Source organism: Nematolebias whitei, chromosome 18 (genome assembly GCF_014905685.2).
Source record: "Nematolebias whitei isolate Nwh7 chromosome 18, NemWhi1, whole genome shotgun sequence".
NCBI lineage: Eukaryota > Metazoa > Chordata > Actinopteri > Cyprinodontiformes > Rivulidae > Nematolebias > Nematolebias whitei.
In genome coordinates, this window is record NC_056515.1 from 32,501,774 (window position 1) to 32,514,710 (window position 12,937).

Here is a 12,937-nt window from a genome sequence, read left to right on the forward strand (position 1 = left end):
TGTATATATATATATATATATAAATATATATATATATATTTATGTATCCATATATGTATGTATATATATATACGCATGTATACATATATATACATGTGTATACATATATGTATGTATACATATGTACTGTATATATGTTTATATATATGTAAATATATGTACTGTATATGTATGTATACATACATATATATATATATTTATATATTTATATATATGTGTGTGTGTGTGTTTGTATATACACAATAAACTCTCTAGAAGGAAAGGTGCACAAGTTGATGAACATGTCAAAATAAACATTTAAAGAGAGCAGAATGAAACAAGCTGAGCTCCAAGAAGGAATTGTTGTGCTGATCTCAGAGTAAAGTGCCATGAAGATGACTGGCTGCAGCCTGTGAGCTAGAACAAGCAGCTGCAGAATGAGCTCGTGCTTCTGAAGCGTGGACAAACAGTCAATCACCAGTACAAGCCAGACTTCTTGTTCCACCTGAACAAACATTATGTGTCAGAATGAAGCACGGGGAATTATACAAACTCATTTTTTTTTCTTATCTCATTCAAACTTCTGCGGTCTGCAGGGATGTTCGATTTAAGGGAAGATGACAGCAGAGTGTGAGTGCACAAAAAAAAAAAAAAAACTTCTTTAAGACTTTCCGAGAACACCTCCTGAGACTGACTGGAAAAAAGCAATTATTAAAAAAAAAATAAGTAAACAAAAGGACTAGCATTTCTTAAAGGAACGCATATTGCCTACCACCTTGTGCCAGAATTTTTAACTAAAGCCATCTTCTGGTGGGAAATGACAGCCGTTTTAGTCAACCCTCAAAAGAAACATTATGTGCAGTTTCATAGGAGATTGTGAGATCTTGCATGTTAGCATTTGGCGTGTGTTAAGGAAGACTCTCAGCTACTAAGACGCCAAATTTTAGCTCAATATCTGTAACATCAACTAAAATAAAACCATCTATGTTTAAGATAAAGGTAAAAAAGATGGTAGCCATTTTGAATATAGGGTGAGTTTAAAAGTTTTTAAAAAGTTGTAGAAGTCAACCTAATGATTACTTTTGGAAGGTTTCATTAACATATGTCAACTGATATGTCAGATATTTTGCAAACAAATAGACAGAAAATATTTATTTAGTTATCTTCAGTGTTTTACCACAAATCATGAGCAGTCAGGGACTATAAGTGGGGTACTCTGAACTACGGTACTAACGTTAAAGTTTTGCTCGATGTCTTTAAAATCGACTGAAGTACCGTACTTTACGGACTATAAGGTGCATTAGGCGAAACAAAACACAAGTCAAATTTTATTCAGCTCATTCACAATAACTACATAAAATCAGTTCAAGGTCAATAAGCACAACCAGAATTAATACATAAGGCACACCTGATTATAAGGCTCACTGTCGATTTTTGAGAAACAAAGGATTTTAATGCACCTTATAGTCTGAAAAATACGTGTGTGCATTTTCTAAGATCAGTTGACCGTGACAACCTTCTTGATCTAGATTAAAGTAACTCAGTTGTAGAGTAGATGTGAACTCACTGATGCTTTTCTATGAGTTTCGTCAAAATCCACTGTGGTTCATGAAATATTTTGCTAACAATCATGGTTACCATCCATTATTTTTTACTCACTTCTTCCTTTTTTGGGTCGCGGGGGTCATTGGTGCCCATACCCAGCAGTCACTGTGCAAACGACAGGGGACACCCTGGACATGTCTCCAGTCCTTCACAGGGCCACATAGAGACAAATGAGACACACAACCATTCACTCTCTCACTCCACCCACTGCTGGGATTTGATCCAACAGCTCTACCAACTGCGCCACCGTGCCACCAAAAACAAGGTTGGTGCCAACAGGTTTTTGGTCTATTGTCAGTTTTTGGGGGGTGATAAAGACTCGGTGTACTTTTCACCGTGCAAATGTGTGAGAAACTAAACAAATTCAGATCCAAATACATATTTTCAGTAATTTGCCAAATGAGTATAATTGAAATTTGTACCAGGATTGCCAAAAGGAGATTAGATGAAATGGTGCCAAATGTCAAGGGAAAACATCCAATTTTCCATTTCAAAACCTGGAAAATGATTATATAGGCCAGCTGAAAGCTGTAACATATTCGATGATAGAGAGAAATTAAAATGCTTGAGAGTACAGACTCATAACAATTATCCATAAATGTGTTACACATATAAGAAACGGTTAAGAATGCGTAACTGAAAACATCAAGGACACATTTGGGGCATGGAACTGTGCCAGTCGTTTATTTAAGACGAGCAAGTGAGAGACGAAGGTGTCTGACCCTGAATACCAATGCAGCTGTAAGAAAAGCAAGTAGAGAAGATAAATAAGGATTGTTATTGTGAACAGTCGAGATAAGAGGAAGCTTATGAATGCTACGAGAGAGCTGAATATTGCACCTTCAGATGTGAGCATTTATCATTAAGACGGCCGCTGGTCGAGTGGTTGTCAGGACTCAATACATAAAGATAAGAAGACGCAGGGTGCAATCTGAAATCTTAGAGACAAAACTGTGAGGCAGGTGTTTGTCTGTCGAGCCCGGGCTCATTTAAGATGTTTCAGCAGTGGTGCTTCCAGACTTTATTTAATTATGTGGCCATGTGGAGTCCCCTGAAAATCCTGGGGCGGCAAAACAAAACCAAAAGCCAGAACAGAATTTCAAGAAGTTAATGATGATGTCATTTTTTTATTATTATTAGTCAACCTTTATTTATACAGGTTATTCTCATTGAGCCACGAGGTTATACAATGTGACAAATACAGAAATATGTCAATCACCTTCAAATATGTATTTTTTTTTCTATTTACAGTTAATATAATTTATTGAGAAAAGCACTGTTACTACTTATTAGGAGTTTGTACTCTCCTAAATTTATATATATTTATATTTATATATATATATATTATGCCTATAACCTCCTGAGACTCTGTATCCTAATGTTGATGAAATTGGTTTTAGACCTGTTGGCCCTATTCACTGGAATTACATTTTAAGTTTATTTTTTGTTTTAAATTAAATTATACTTTTAACTCCCTTTGTTTTTATGTCTTTCGTCTTTCCGGTGAACTATTTTGATGCAAGACTATCAAGAAGGAGTGCAGCACGGTGGCTCAGTTGGTAGAGCTGCCGCCTCTCTGTGAAAAGATCGCCGGCTCAAATCCCACCTTTCTGGGTGGAGTTTGCATGTTCTCTCCGTGCATGCGTGGGTTTTCTCATGGTACTCCGGTTTCCTCCCACAGACCAAAAACGTGCATGTTAGGCTGATTGGTAACTCTAAGTTGTCCCTAGATGCGAGTGCAAGAGCTTTGGTTGTTTGTCTCGTTTGTCTCTGTGTCCCTGTGATGGACTGGAGACCTGTCCAGGGTGTCCCCCACCTCTCGAACAGACGTGGGCACCGTAAAGGAAGTAGCACGTAAAAATAAGGATGGATGGACGGACTGACTATCAAGAATCTTTCAGATTGGAGGAAGTGGAAATAGAGCAAATTATGCAACTTATTATGAAAAATGAAATAATGCAATGTTTAAAACACCACTTTACCTGCTGCTTTCATAAAAGTACCTTTTTTTTTTAAAAAAAAAAAGTGATGTAATTTCTTACTTTACGTTTCATTATGAGTTTCATTCAAGTTAGAGAGAAAATCCTTAAACTCTGTCGTTGACATTTGTCACAACTTCTTCAGAGTTGAACATCATATATATATATAATTTTTTTTAATAGGAACGAGAAATGATTAAATCACAGATAGAGAGTAATTCCATCAGTCCAGTTTGCAGTCTTTTCCCAGAAGCACTAAAGGGTTGCCAGCCTCATCACCATACAGCTGTACAGCTGTTGTTGCCTAACACAATTATACATCTGTGGTCTTATTTTCTCATATCTGTGGGATTTTCCCCACCATGAATTCAGGATACCAGTAGTATAATTGTTCAAATACCATTTTAAAGCTTAATGAGCCCAAAGAAAGGTTTTTCTGGGACATTTAAAAACAAAGGTGACATCCATCTGTGGATAATGGTCCTTACTGGACCTCAGAACTCATTGAGGCTTCTTTTTAAACCCATCCATTCTCATTTATTGGTTGTGATGTGCAATCATCCACATTCTAAACCCCAGAGTACTTGTAACACCATGCATCATCCACATTTGTAGTTATTTCTTGATATTTCTTCAAGACTGTCTTTTAAGACCCCTCGAAGAAAAACATGCATCATAGAAATCTGGCAAAGGTAAAGATTCAACTCAAACTGAACTCTGCATTTCTGCAGCAACGTTGTCCGAGTTTTACACAAGTCCTTTAGGTGCATGAAGAGAATTCAAGGAAACTACACTGAAATAATGAACACTTGATTTATTGAGGAAAAATATAATCCACTGGGCCAATATACCAAACATCTAGTGGCAACATGACGAAAACGTTTCGTATCTGAACTGTCACAGCAGTGATCACTACAAGAACAAACACCTGTCGTGGTGTAAATCTGCAGAGAAAACTGGGAAATGATTGAACCCTGCAGGCTCACAGTAGCTAAATATTTAAGTTGTGCATGTCCGTGTGTAATCAGCAATTATACTTAAGATTGCAGAAATTAGGTTCTTAGCTTCTGACTTTGGTGGATTGACAATCTGGATATACTTTTAGTTGATTTTATCATTGATTTTAGTTGCACTTTGTAGCACTTTCAGATTTTTGTTAATGAGAAGTGTGTTACAAATTAAATTCATTATTATGATTATTATTACTTCAGTCAATGCGCAGAACTTTACCACGTCTCTGTGAAGACGTTTACATCATCACAAACTGTTCAGTGCAGCTCTTGGTCACTTTTCTCTCACAGTTTTGATCGTCTTTGTTGCTGAATCACGTCAAACAGAATCACCAGACTACTAAACTATGTTTTCAAAATCATACAAATATACACTCGCATCACTTTTGAGTAATAAGATGGAAATAAAAGCATGTTTATTTTAAATGTTGCAAAAATCCACTTCGACACTACTGACTTTATTTAAAATAACTCATTTGGGGTCAGGATTTATTCAAATCTACTGAAAACAAATATCTGTAAACTGCACTTTCTTGTCACAGATTAACAAAAACAGCAGCTTCCTGTGATATGTTCGAACATATCTAATAAACAAAAGGATTTACTGCATTAAAGGTGTCACATCTGTGCAGACTGCCCACTTTCCACACACAAAGACAACGAGAATGTTAGTCTTAGTAAAAAATGTTACCATTACTAAGCACTATATAACTTTTATTTAAATTCTGGAGGTTTTGTCCTGTTAAAAGGTAGTTTTCTTTTCCACCGTTGAATGGGAGACTGAGACAAAGTGAAGACTCATCGTAATCTCCTGTAATCTGCTGTAATCTGCTGGCTTCCTTAGATAGAGAACTTTTACTACTGTAAGTGTCTTTTTGTTCAGTACCCTGAGACAACTTCTGTTGTGGCTTGGTGATCTATAAATAAAACTGAACTGTGCTCATTTATTTTAAAACTATGAAAATACTCCCTGTTAAATAAATTAAGGTAATAAATACATAAATAAATAGTACAGCGTTGCTTTTCAACCCACATAGTTTCTTTATTGAATTAAGTACCAGCTCAATATAATCAACCACCAGAGAAGTGAAGACAAACTTAAACTCAAATAGTATAAAACCTTGACAGAAAAGCACTTTTCTTTAATCAAACCACCTGCTGAACAAACTTTGAGCCATTTCTGCCTCACTGTCCGGGAGCAGACAGACTTTTGTTCATGAACTGCCTCTTGACGAAGCACAGCCACCACTGAAACAAAAAGTAGCATCTGTTAACACAAACCATGTGATGGAAACGTTTTAAAAACAACAACCAATAAATACATTTAAAAAAACTGAACACCACCTTCGCAGCTTAGTCACAACTCAAAGCGTTTAGATTATTAAATGTTATAGAGTAGACAAACTGGTGCAACCTATACGACCTTTATAATTATAAAGCCATGTAGAATTCAGAGTTTACACATTATTCAAAAACAAATTAAAGTATCTTGTTAAACTTGGTGTTGATGCTTTTGAAGGTTTTGCAGATTTGCAATCCGTCTTTCAGATTTGTTGCGTGATGGAACGGTGATTTCTTTTTTTCTGAACTCAACTTTAATAACACTGAAAGAGTTTCCTGTGTGGAACTCAAGGTTACACAAAAAGCGAAGACAATATAGCGTTTGGCATCTTCTGCTGAATTTTCAAACATGCTGCTAGTTTAAACAAGTTGCTTCTGTTAACTTTGCAGGCGAAGTTGTTGAGTTTCAAACTTTTAGAAGACATTTTTAACATTTTTCTTTCTGGATGAAAGAACTGCTTTAAGGACTTACCTTGCTGGGTTTGTCAGTCTGGGGGTCAAACACACGATCGCAAAGCCTCAAACCCGTCTCCTGACGGAGCTGCTGCAGGTACGCCCTCATGGTCTCTGAAATTAAATTAAAAGAGCGGATGACCACGAAAGTTACAAACTGATGTTTAACTGTGCTGCTACTGTGAGAAATACTACGAGCAGAATATTTTTATTTATCGTTGCGACATTTTGTCAACAGCTTTAATTGCAATACGGTAGTGCCTCGTTTATAGCGGGGGATCTGTACCCTGAAGCCCCAGCATAAGTGTAAAACTGCAAAGTAGGAATAGTAGAACAACTAGTACTTATATATATATATAGGCATTTTAAACCCTTCCCACACTATTGCAATATTCTAAACATTGTTTTTAAACTTTTTTGTGTGTTTTGGTGTGCGTTTCTAAACTCTAAACACTCTAAGAGCACAGAGTGTCATTATTTCCCTCTCTGTGCCTCCGCTGCTCTCAGCCACCTGCAAGCGTTTTTGGCCACGCCCACTTCTCCACTCTGCTCAGAGAACAGCTGATCAGCTGCAGGAGGAATCTTATCCTGCAGCTGTGGGCGGCACAAAGTTGCAGCAGGTGCTAAATAATTTAAAGTAATTTACTGTAAATAAAATGTCCATGCCGATCGTGCGGCTCATCCATCGATCAGCCAACTGAGTGTCATGTTCAATCTTATTTTGAAAAACCACGATGGAGCGAGTCCACGAAAAACGAACCGCGACGTAGCGAGAGAATCCTGTATATTAGAAATATTCAATGAAAAGGTGGGATTTATTATACAGATGTGGATTCTAACTTTAATTTAACCACAGGACTGACACTGAAACAAACAAACAAACAAAAAAAACAATTAAGACCAGCATAAAACATGACTTTCATCACTTGCCTTTAAAGCTCATGAGGTTATTAGTGCAGGTATATATGTTATAGTTACAGTTATAGCTACTGATCTGGATCAATATGGTGACTGCGAGACCTAATTTGGACCTTGCTGTTATTCTACTTATTTTTATCTTCCTTAACATGACAAACAGGCAGTCTCCTAATGCTGAATCTCACCTTCCTCCTGCTTGTTTGTGGGCTTAACATACATGGCATTAAGAGGAAATCCAGGTTCTCCAGGAATGGGGAAATTTGTAATACCCAGAGTGTACATCTCCTTCTCTCCCTGGCCCCTGGAGCTGCACTGCAAACAAAACATAATCCAATAAATCATTTCAGGTGAGTTTTATGTGCACCAAATTTATATTAAAAACAATATATTCAACAAACTACCCCTTCCATATAATTGACACTATACTCGTTAAAGCCCATCAGTTCAGCAATGTTTCCTCAGCCTTTTATTGGGACATTATTACTTCTTTAAATGATGCCAAGTGCTCACAGCTGTTAATACGTTAGTCAAAAAATGTATTCCATTCACCTTCTGTAGCTTCTTCAGGCATTCAGAAATGTACAGCGTGATATAGATCAGTGTCCTGTCTGCCTCATTCTGAAAGAAACACAATCACATTATTAAAGAAAAAAACTATTTCATCTTCAACACTGACCATATTGTGATTCTGGAAAAAAAAAATACAGAGTAAATCCAGGCAACTATGAGAGGACTGTGTTGAGAGGAACGGGAAGCAGCAAGTCAGGGCATGTGGAGGAAAATAAAGCGCATAGCTGCCACAAGAGCAAGAGAAAAAAGGAAGAACGTGCACAAAATCAACTACATGAAAAAGATATGTTTAGTTATTTTTAGTTGAATGACTTGATCAAGCAATTACCCATTTATAACTTAACATTTAAATAACCTTTTATTCGCTTTCTTAATTAGGAAATCATTGAGTTTTGCACAAATGTTCAACTTCTTGTAAGCATTTTGTGATCTTACCTTGATTTCATAGTTCTTAAAGAAAACATTGGCCTTGAAGTAGTAGATAGCTTCATCGATTATATCAGAATCAATACCTGAAAATAAGAAAAAATATGTATATACATTTCAAGGCAAGTTTATTTAAATAGCACCATTTGTACACAGTGCTTTACAGAAGCAGAAAAACATGTTACAAAAACTACATTTACAAAAGAAAAGAAATAAATGCACGTTAAAACATAACATTATAAACTACTAAAACTAAAAAGCATGAACCAGTTTTTCAGGGCCCTGTTTAGGCAGGAATCTGTTCATTCTTGCAATTTTTTTGCTAATTTAGTTCAAAGCTTGACGTGATTGTCAAAATTAAAGTCCGAGTCTGTAACTACACCCTGTTTTTCAGCGTGCTTTTAAATTTTAAGGTAGCAAAGATCCAGTTGAATGTCCATCTCTTGGACTTATTTTTTTATTTGGACCAAAACGACGACTTCTGTTTGTCTGCGCTGACTCATTGATGCTGTGGTCATACTATGTGGTGACGCAAATACATGGTGTCATGATACGCCATTACAATGTGTCGGTCAGAAAGAATGTAATTTCCTATTTTTTTTAATTATCATCCATCTTCAGTACTGATATGTCTTACTTTGAAGTTCTCATATCTGAGCTGCTGTTCAACTTATTAACCATCTATAAACAATTCAAACTTACAGTCACGTGCTGAATTAATAATCTTGTGAGGGTTTTTATTTGTAAAACGTTAATGATACTGTGTAAACCTAAGGGAAGTTAAGACTGTAGGATGCACTCTTCAGACCATATAAGGAAGTGAAGCTCAGTTGTGTATAAGGAACTGAGACATGCCACAACAACCCACAGAGGTGCACAAAAACCATCTTAAAATAAGGAATCTGCTAGCTACATTTGGTATAATTAAAAGTATCAGAATAAACGCTCACCGTCTCCTCTGGCAGGTCCTTTAAACTGAGTTTTAACGGGGAGCAAGGCCATATTCCCCACCAGCCTTGTATCGGGGACCATCAAGTTTGAGTGATAAGCCTTAAAAAAACAATAATAATTGCTGTCACTTTTATTCTAGCAAGTATATTTCGGTTAGTTAGCAAAACCATAGCTTTACAGCTTAGTGATGGAAACCGTTTACCAAGTACTGCATGTCAACATTGCTATAAAAGTGGGATTTAACCATTTAACTAGTCAAATATTGCTAAATAAGATGCTAACACAGCTAGCCAACTATGCTATTTGTCTTCGCAGCTAACGTTATGAGCGGAAGCGTATTCACGACTCAATTAAAACATTTGGCTCTACGTTGTAAAATATAACCTTATTCTAGCCAATTATCGTGTAGCATGTACTCACCGGCATATTGAATGAAATAAATCAATCCAAGTGCTCAGCAAGAGAAATTCACAAGCACCTTCAGACGCCGCTTCCGCCTGTCCCACCCCGCAGCTTACAGGAAGTGGCCACGCGTCATGTGACATAGCAGCCGGTAGGGGGCGCTAATAGCTCATTTTCCCGCCATACCATTAACAAACGAAGACTTGCCTTTACTCCAAGTTTTATTTAATAAAATAGAACATTAGAAAATATTTGTAATTGCAATATTTTAAAATTCTACATTGTTCAAAAGTAATAAAAGGTAAACACACAAACGTCTGAATTATATAACGTCAACATAATATAACGGCGCAGTCAGTCTAATGCGAGTGCTGGCAAAATGAGTCAGAATGAGCACTTTGATTTATTTTTGCAGTAATTCAGGTTCCCATAAAAGTTAGTTAATCTAGCAATTCCAGTAAGTACAACATATAATCAAGTTTTTGTTTTACAACACTTATAATTATCTTTTAAATTTACCTTTTTCCTTGCTGGGAAATCCTTTTGTACATCATGCATGCTTTAAATATATATTTTTTAATCTATCCAGAGGACCTGACTTAACTTTGTTAGACCATTTGTATAATGTTTGGCATTATTATGAAGCTTAAGCATTTTACTTTTTAAATACAGTGTTGGAATTTCCAATGATATCAGTAAAATATAATCAAGTTTTCAAACCGGCACGCTCGTAAACAAAATTAGCTTGTTGTCAGACCAGGTGATAAATCTCAAAGTTTTAACAAAATACATATCATTTTGAAGCTTTTGAGATGGATATTTTGAAAATAAATATTGGGAAAATTCCTCATTTTGCCAGCACAGGTCACACATTTTGTTTCATCAGCAGCCATGCAGAGAAATGCAGATCTCCAGTTGAACGTCTTCCAAAGCCTTGGCATGCTCATGATGTTTTCCCTGCTACTCCACAATCCCATTACTCCTCAGCTGGCGGCTGTATCTTGAAATATCTCATCATAATTTAAGTTTGCTGGCTCTTCCTCAACATCCTGTAGACAAAAAATAAAAATAAATGAAAACAACCACGTAAATACAGAATATATGTGAATTTAAGTTATATTTAGTTCAGTATGTTTCTTCACCTTAGGCTCCTTGAACTCCAGGTCCTCCCCATACTGTATGGAGAAGTCGATGTGCTGTAGAACTATGTTAATACCTTCATCATCTGTGCGATCAAACGGCAGGAATCTTACCATACTGTAGTCATCTATCTACATAGACAAAACAGAAATTATGTCAGATTTACAAATTTGAAATTTATCATTGAAAATCGAATCCAGAACTTCACTGACCAAACCACAAATGGCTTTGGTAAGCTTCTTGAACTGTGCGCTTCTGAAACTCTCTGAATTATCTTCCATCATTGAGTACATGTCTGGGTCCAGGTACCTTGCGAAAAAATAAAAGTAAAATGTTAAACTTTCTTATTAAACAAGATTTGGAAAGCACAAAAATGGAGGTTCAGAACTGTATTTGGTTACAGAGCTGAAGACTTGTGCTATAATTTTTTTGTACACAAAACATGTCATCTTTAAATTGTTTACATGGCTCTAAGTGCAAATATTCAGATTATATTGGATCAGGTTTCACATCATTGTTTGATAAAAAAAACCATACTTTGCTGCTGTAACCATGTATGACTTACTTTTCAATTTCTTTCTTTGCTTTGGGACTGAGCATGTCCATTTTCGTCATGATGTTTACTTGAGGAATTTCTAATGAAACCATGGCGCTCAGGGCAGCCATGACTCCAGAAATAAACTACAGTTGGGAAAAAAAAAAGCAAAAGATGAGTGCACTTCAATTTAAAATGTACCTGAAGAAAATGACATAAATCAGCAACGAAAAGATTATTACCTTAAAAGACTCCACCATGAACTGTGAGTCTACTAAAAAGACCCCGCAAACCCGAAACTCCCACTGCTGGAGCTGCTCCACGAGCTGCCTCATGACAGGGAGGTGTGTGTAAAGTTCAATCTGACCTTTAAAAAAAAAAAGATGTGTCAAAACAGCTGTGTTACTCACATTACAGCCACTTTTTCAAACAGAAGACCTAACTCTAAATGTGATCTATTCTGTACCAATAATGTAAATCAAATGATCTGAGAACAGATTAGATTCCAGCACCCATTAAATCTTGACTCCTCACTGTAATTGGCTCCAGCACACCTTTACCAGAACATTTACCTGGACAGTCGAATAATATGTAGTCATCTTCCACATGTCCCAGGCTTTCTTCCAGCCAGTCAAAGTTGTTGGCAAAGTACTCCATGCAGAAGACCAGACCCCCGTTAGGGCCAAACCTTAGAGAGTCATCCTCCATCACATCATCAACTTGGATGAGCTCACGGATGTCTGACAAAACAGATGCAGAATTATGTTAGCTTTGGTTTACCAGTCGTATACAAATAATAGCATACATACTGACAGATAAACACACTTGTTTTTAAATAAACAATAGCAAACTCAGATATATAAATTACTTGATCTATTTAAACAACTTGAATATATTTTTACCAGTGGGAGACTTTCTTTACAGAAGCCTCTCTGTCAATACTATGCTATCATGAATAAAAAATATACCCACCTGCCATCACAGGATAGTTAAAATGTTCAGCTGCTGGGTCCAAATTGACCACCTGGACTGAGCGGTTTATCGTTTCTGCATGTTGGACCATGGTGGAGCAGTAGGTACTCTAATAAATTGTAAATAAAAACAATAAGAAAAAAAAAAAAGAATAAATGCAGGTACACGTTTAGCTGAAGACGAGCCTAATCATGATGTCTCAGCACACAACACATTAGCCATTAGCCGCACATTTTAGCATCCTACCACGTACAGCGTCATAGCTTACCTTACCGCTACCCGCCGGGCCCATTACGAGTTGCGCGTAACGAGGCATTTTACCTCGTTTAAAAAGTGTCGAACTTAATTTTATTTAGTTAGCTTGCAACACTTAAAGACATGCATTACTTTATTAATGCGTACTGACGTGTGTTTTCTTCTTCGAAACTACATCTCGTTGAATGTCTCACTCAATGCTGCCACCTGCCGACGGGGGTTGGTAATTACATCTTACTGTCTTTTTTACTACTGCCACCTACCGACCGGAGTGTGAATCACTGAAATCAGAACAATGCAAACACAATGACTGGACAATATGGATTATGTGTATTCCAACATGACTAAATAGGTTAGTCAATATTACTTTACAAAGTGTTTTGAAAAGCTATAATTTAAAA

At 36.6% G+C, this 12,937-nt stretch overlaps 2 protein-coding genes across 2 annotated transcripts; both read right to left on the reverse strand.

Annotated features, from left to right (window-relative positions):
• Positions 1-5,596: 5,596 nt before the first annotated feature.
• On the reverse strand, positions 5,597-9,747 carry arpc3 (actin related protein 2/3 complex, subunit 3). Its single transcript, XM_037691757.1, has 7 exons — positions 9,653-9,747; positions 9,232-9,331; positions 8,291-8,367; positions 7,835-7,903; positions 7,471-7,597; positions 6,387-6,481; positions 5,597-5,821 (listed from the first exon to the last, which is right to left on the reverse strand). Exons 1-7 carry the CDS (start codon positions 9,656-9,658, stop codon positions 5,759-5,761), a joined length of 537 nt encoding a protein of 178 aa, XP_037547685.1. The 5' UTR covers positions 9,659-9,747; the 3' UTR covers positions 5,597-5,758.
• A 428-nt stretch (positions 9,748-10,175) lies between these two features.
• gpn3 (GPN-loop GTPase 3) lies at positions 10,176-12,717 on the reverse strand. The gene is made up of 8 exons (XM_037692495.1): positions 12,550-12,717; positions 12,282-12,390; positions 11,882-12,049; positions 11,552-11,676; positions 11,340-11,455; positions 10,987-11,083; positions 10,777-10,905; positions 10,176-10,683 (listed from the first exon to the last, which is right to left on the reverse strand). The coding sequence occupies exons 1-8, from the start codon at positions 12,595-12,597 to the stop codon at positions 10,618-10,620; spliced, it is 858 nt and encodes a 285-aa protein (XP_037548423.1). The 5' UTR covers positions 12,598-12,717; the 3' UTR covers positions 10,176-10,617.
• Between the last annotated feature and the right edge of the window lie 220 nt (positions 12,718-12,937).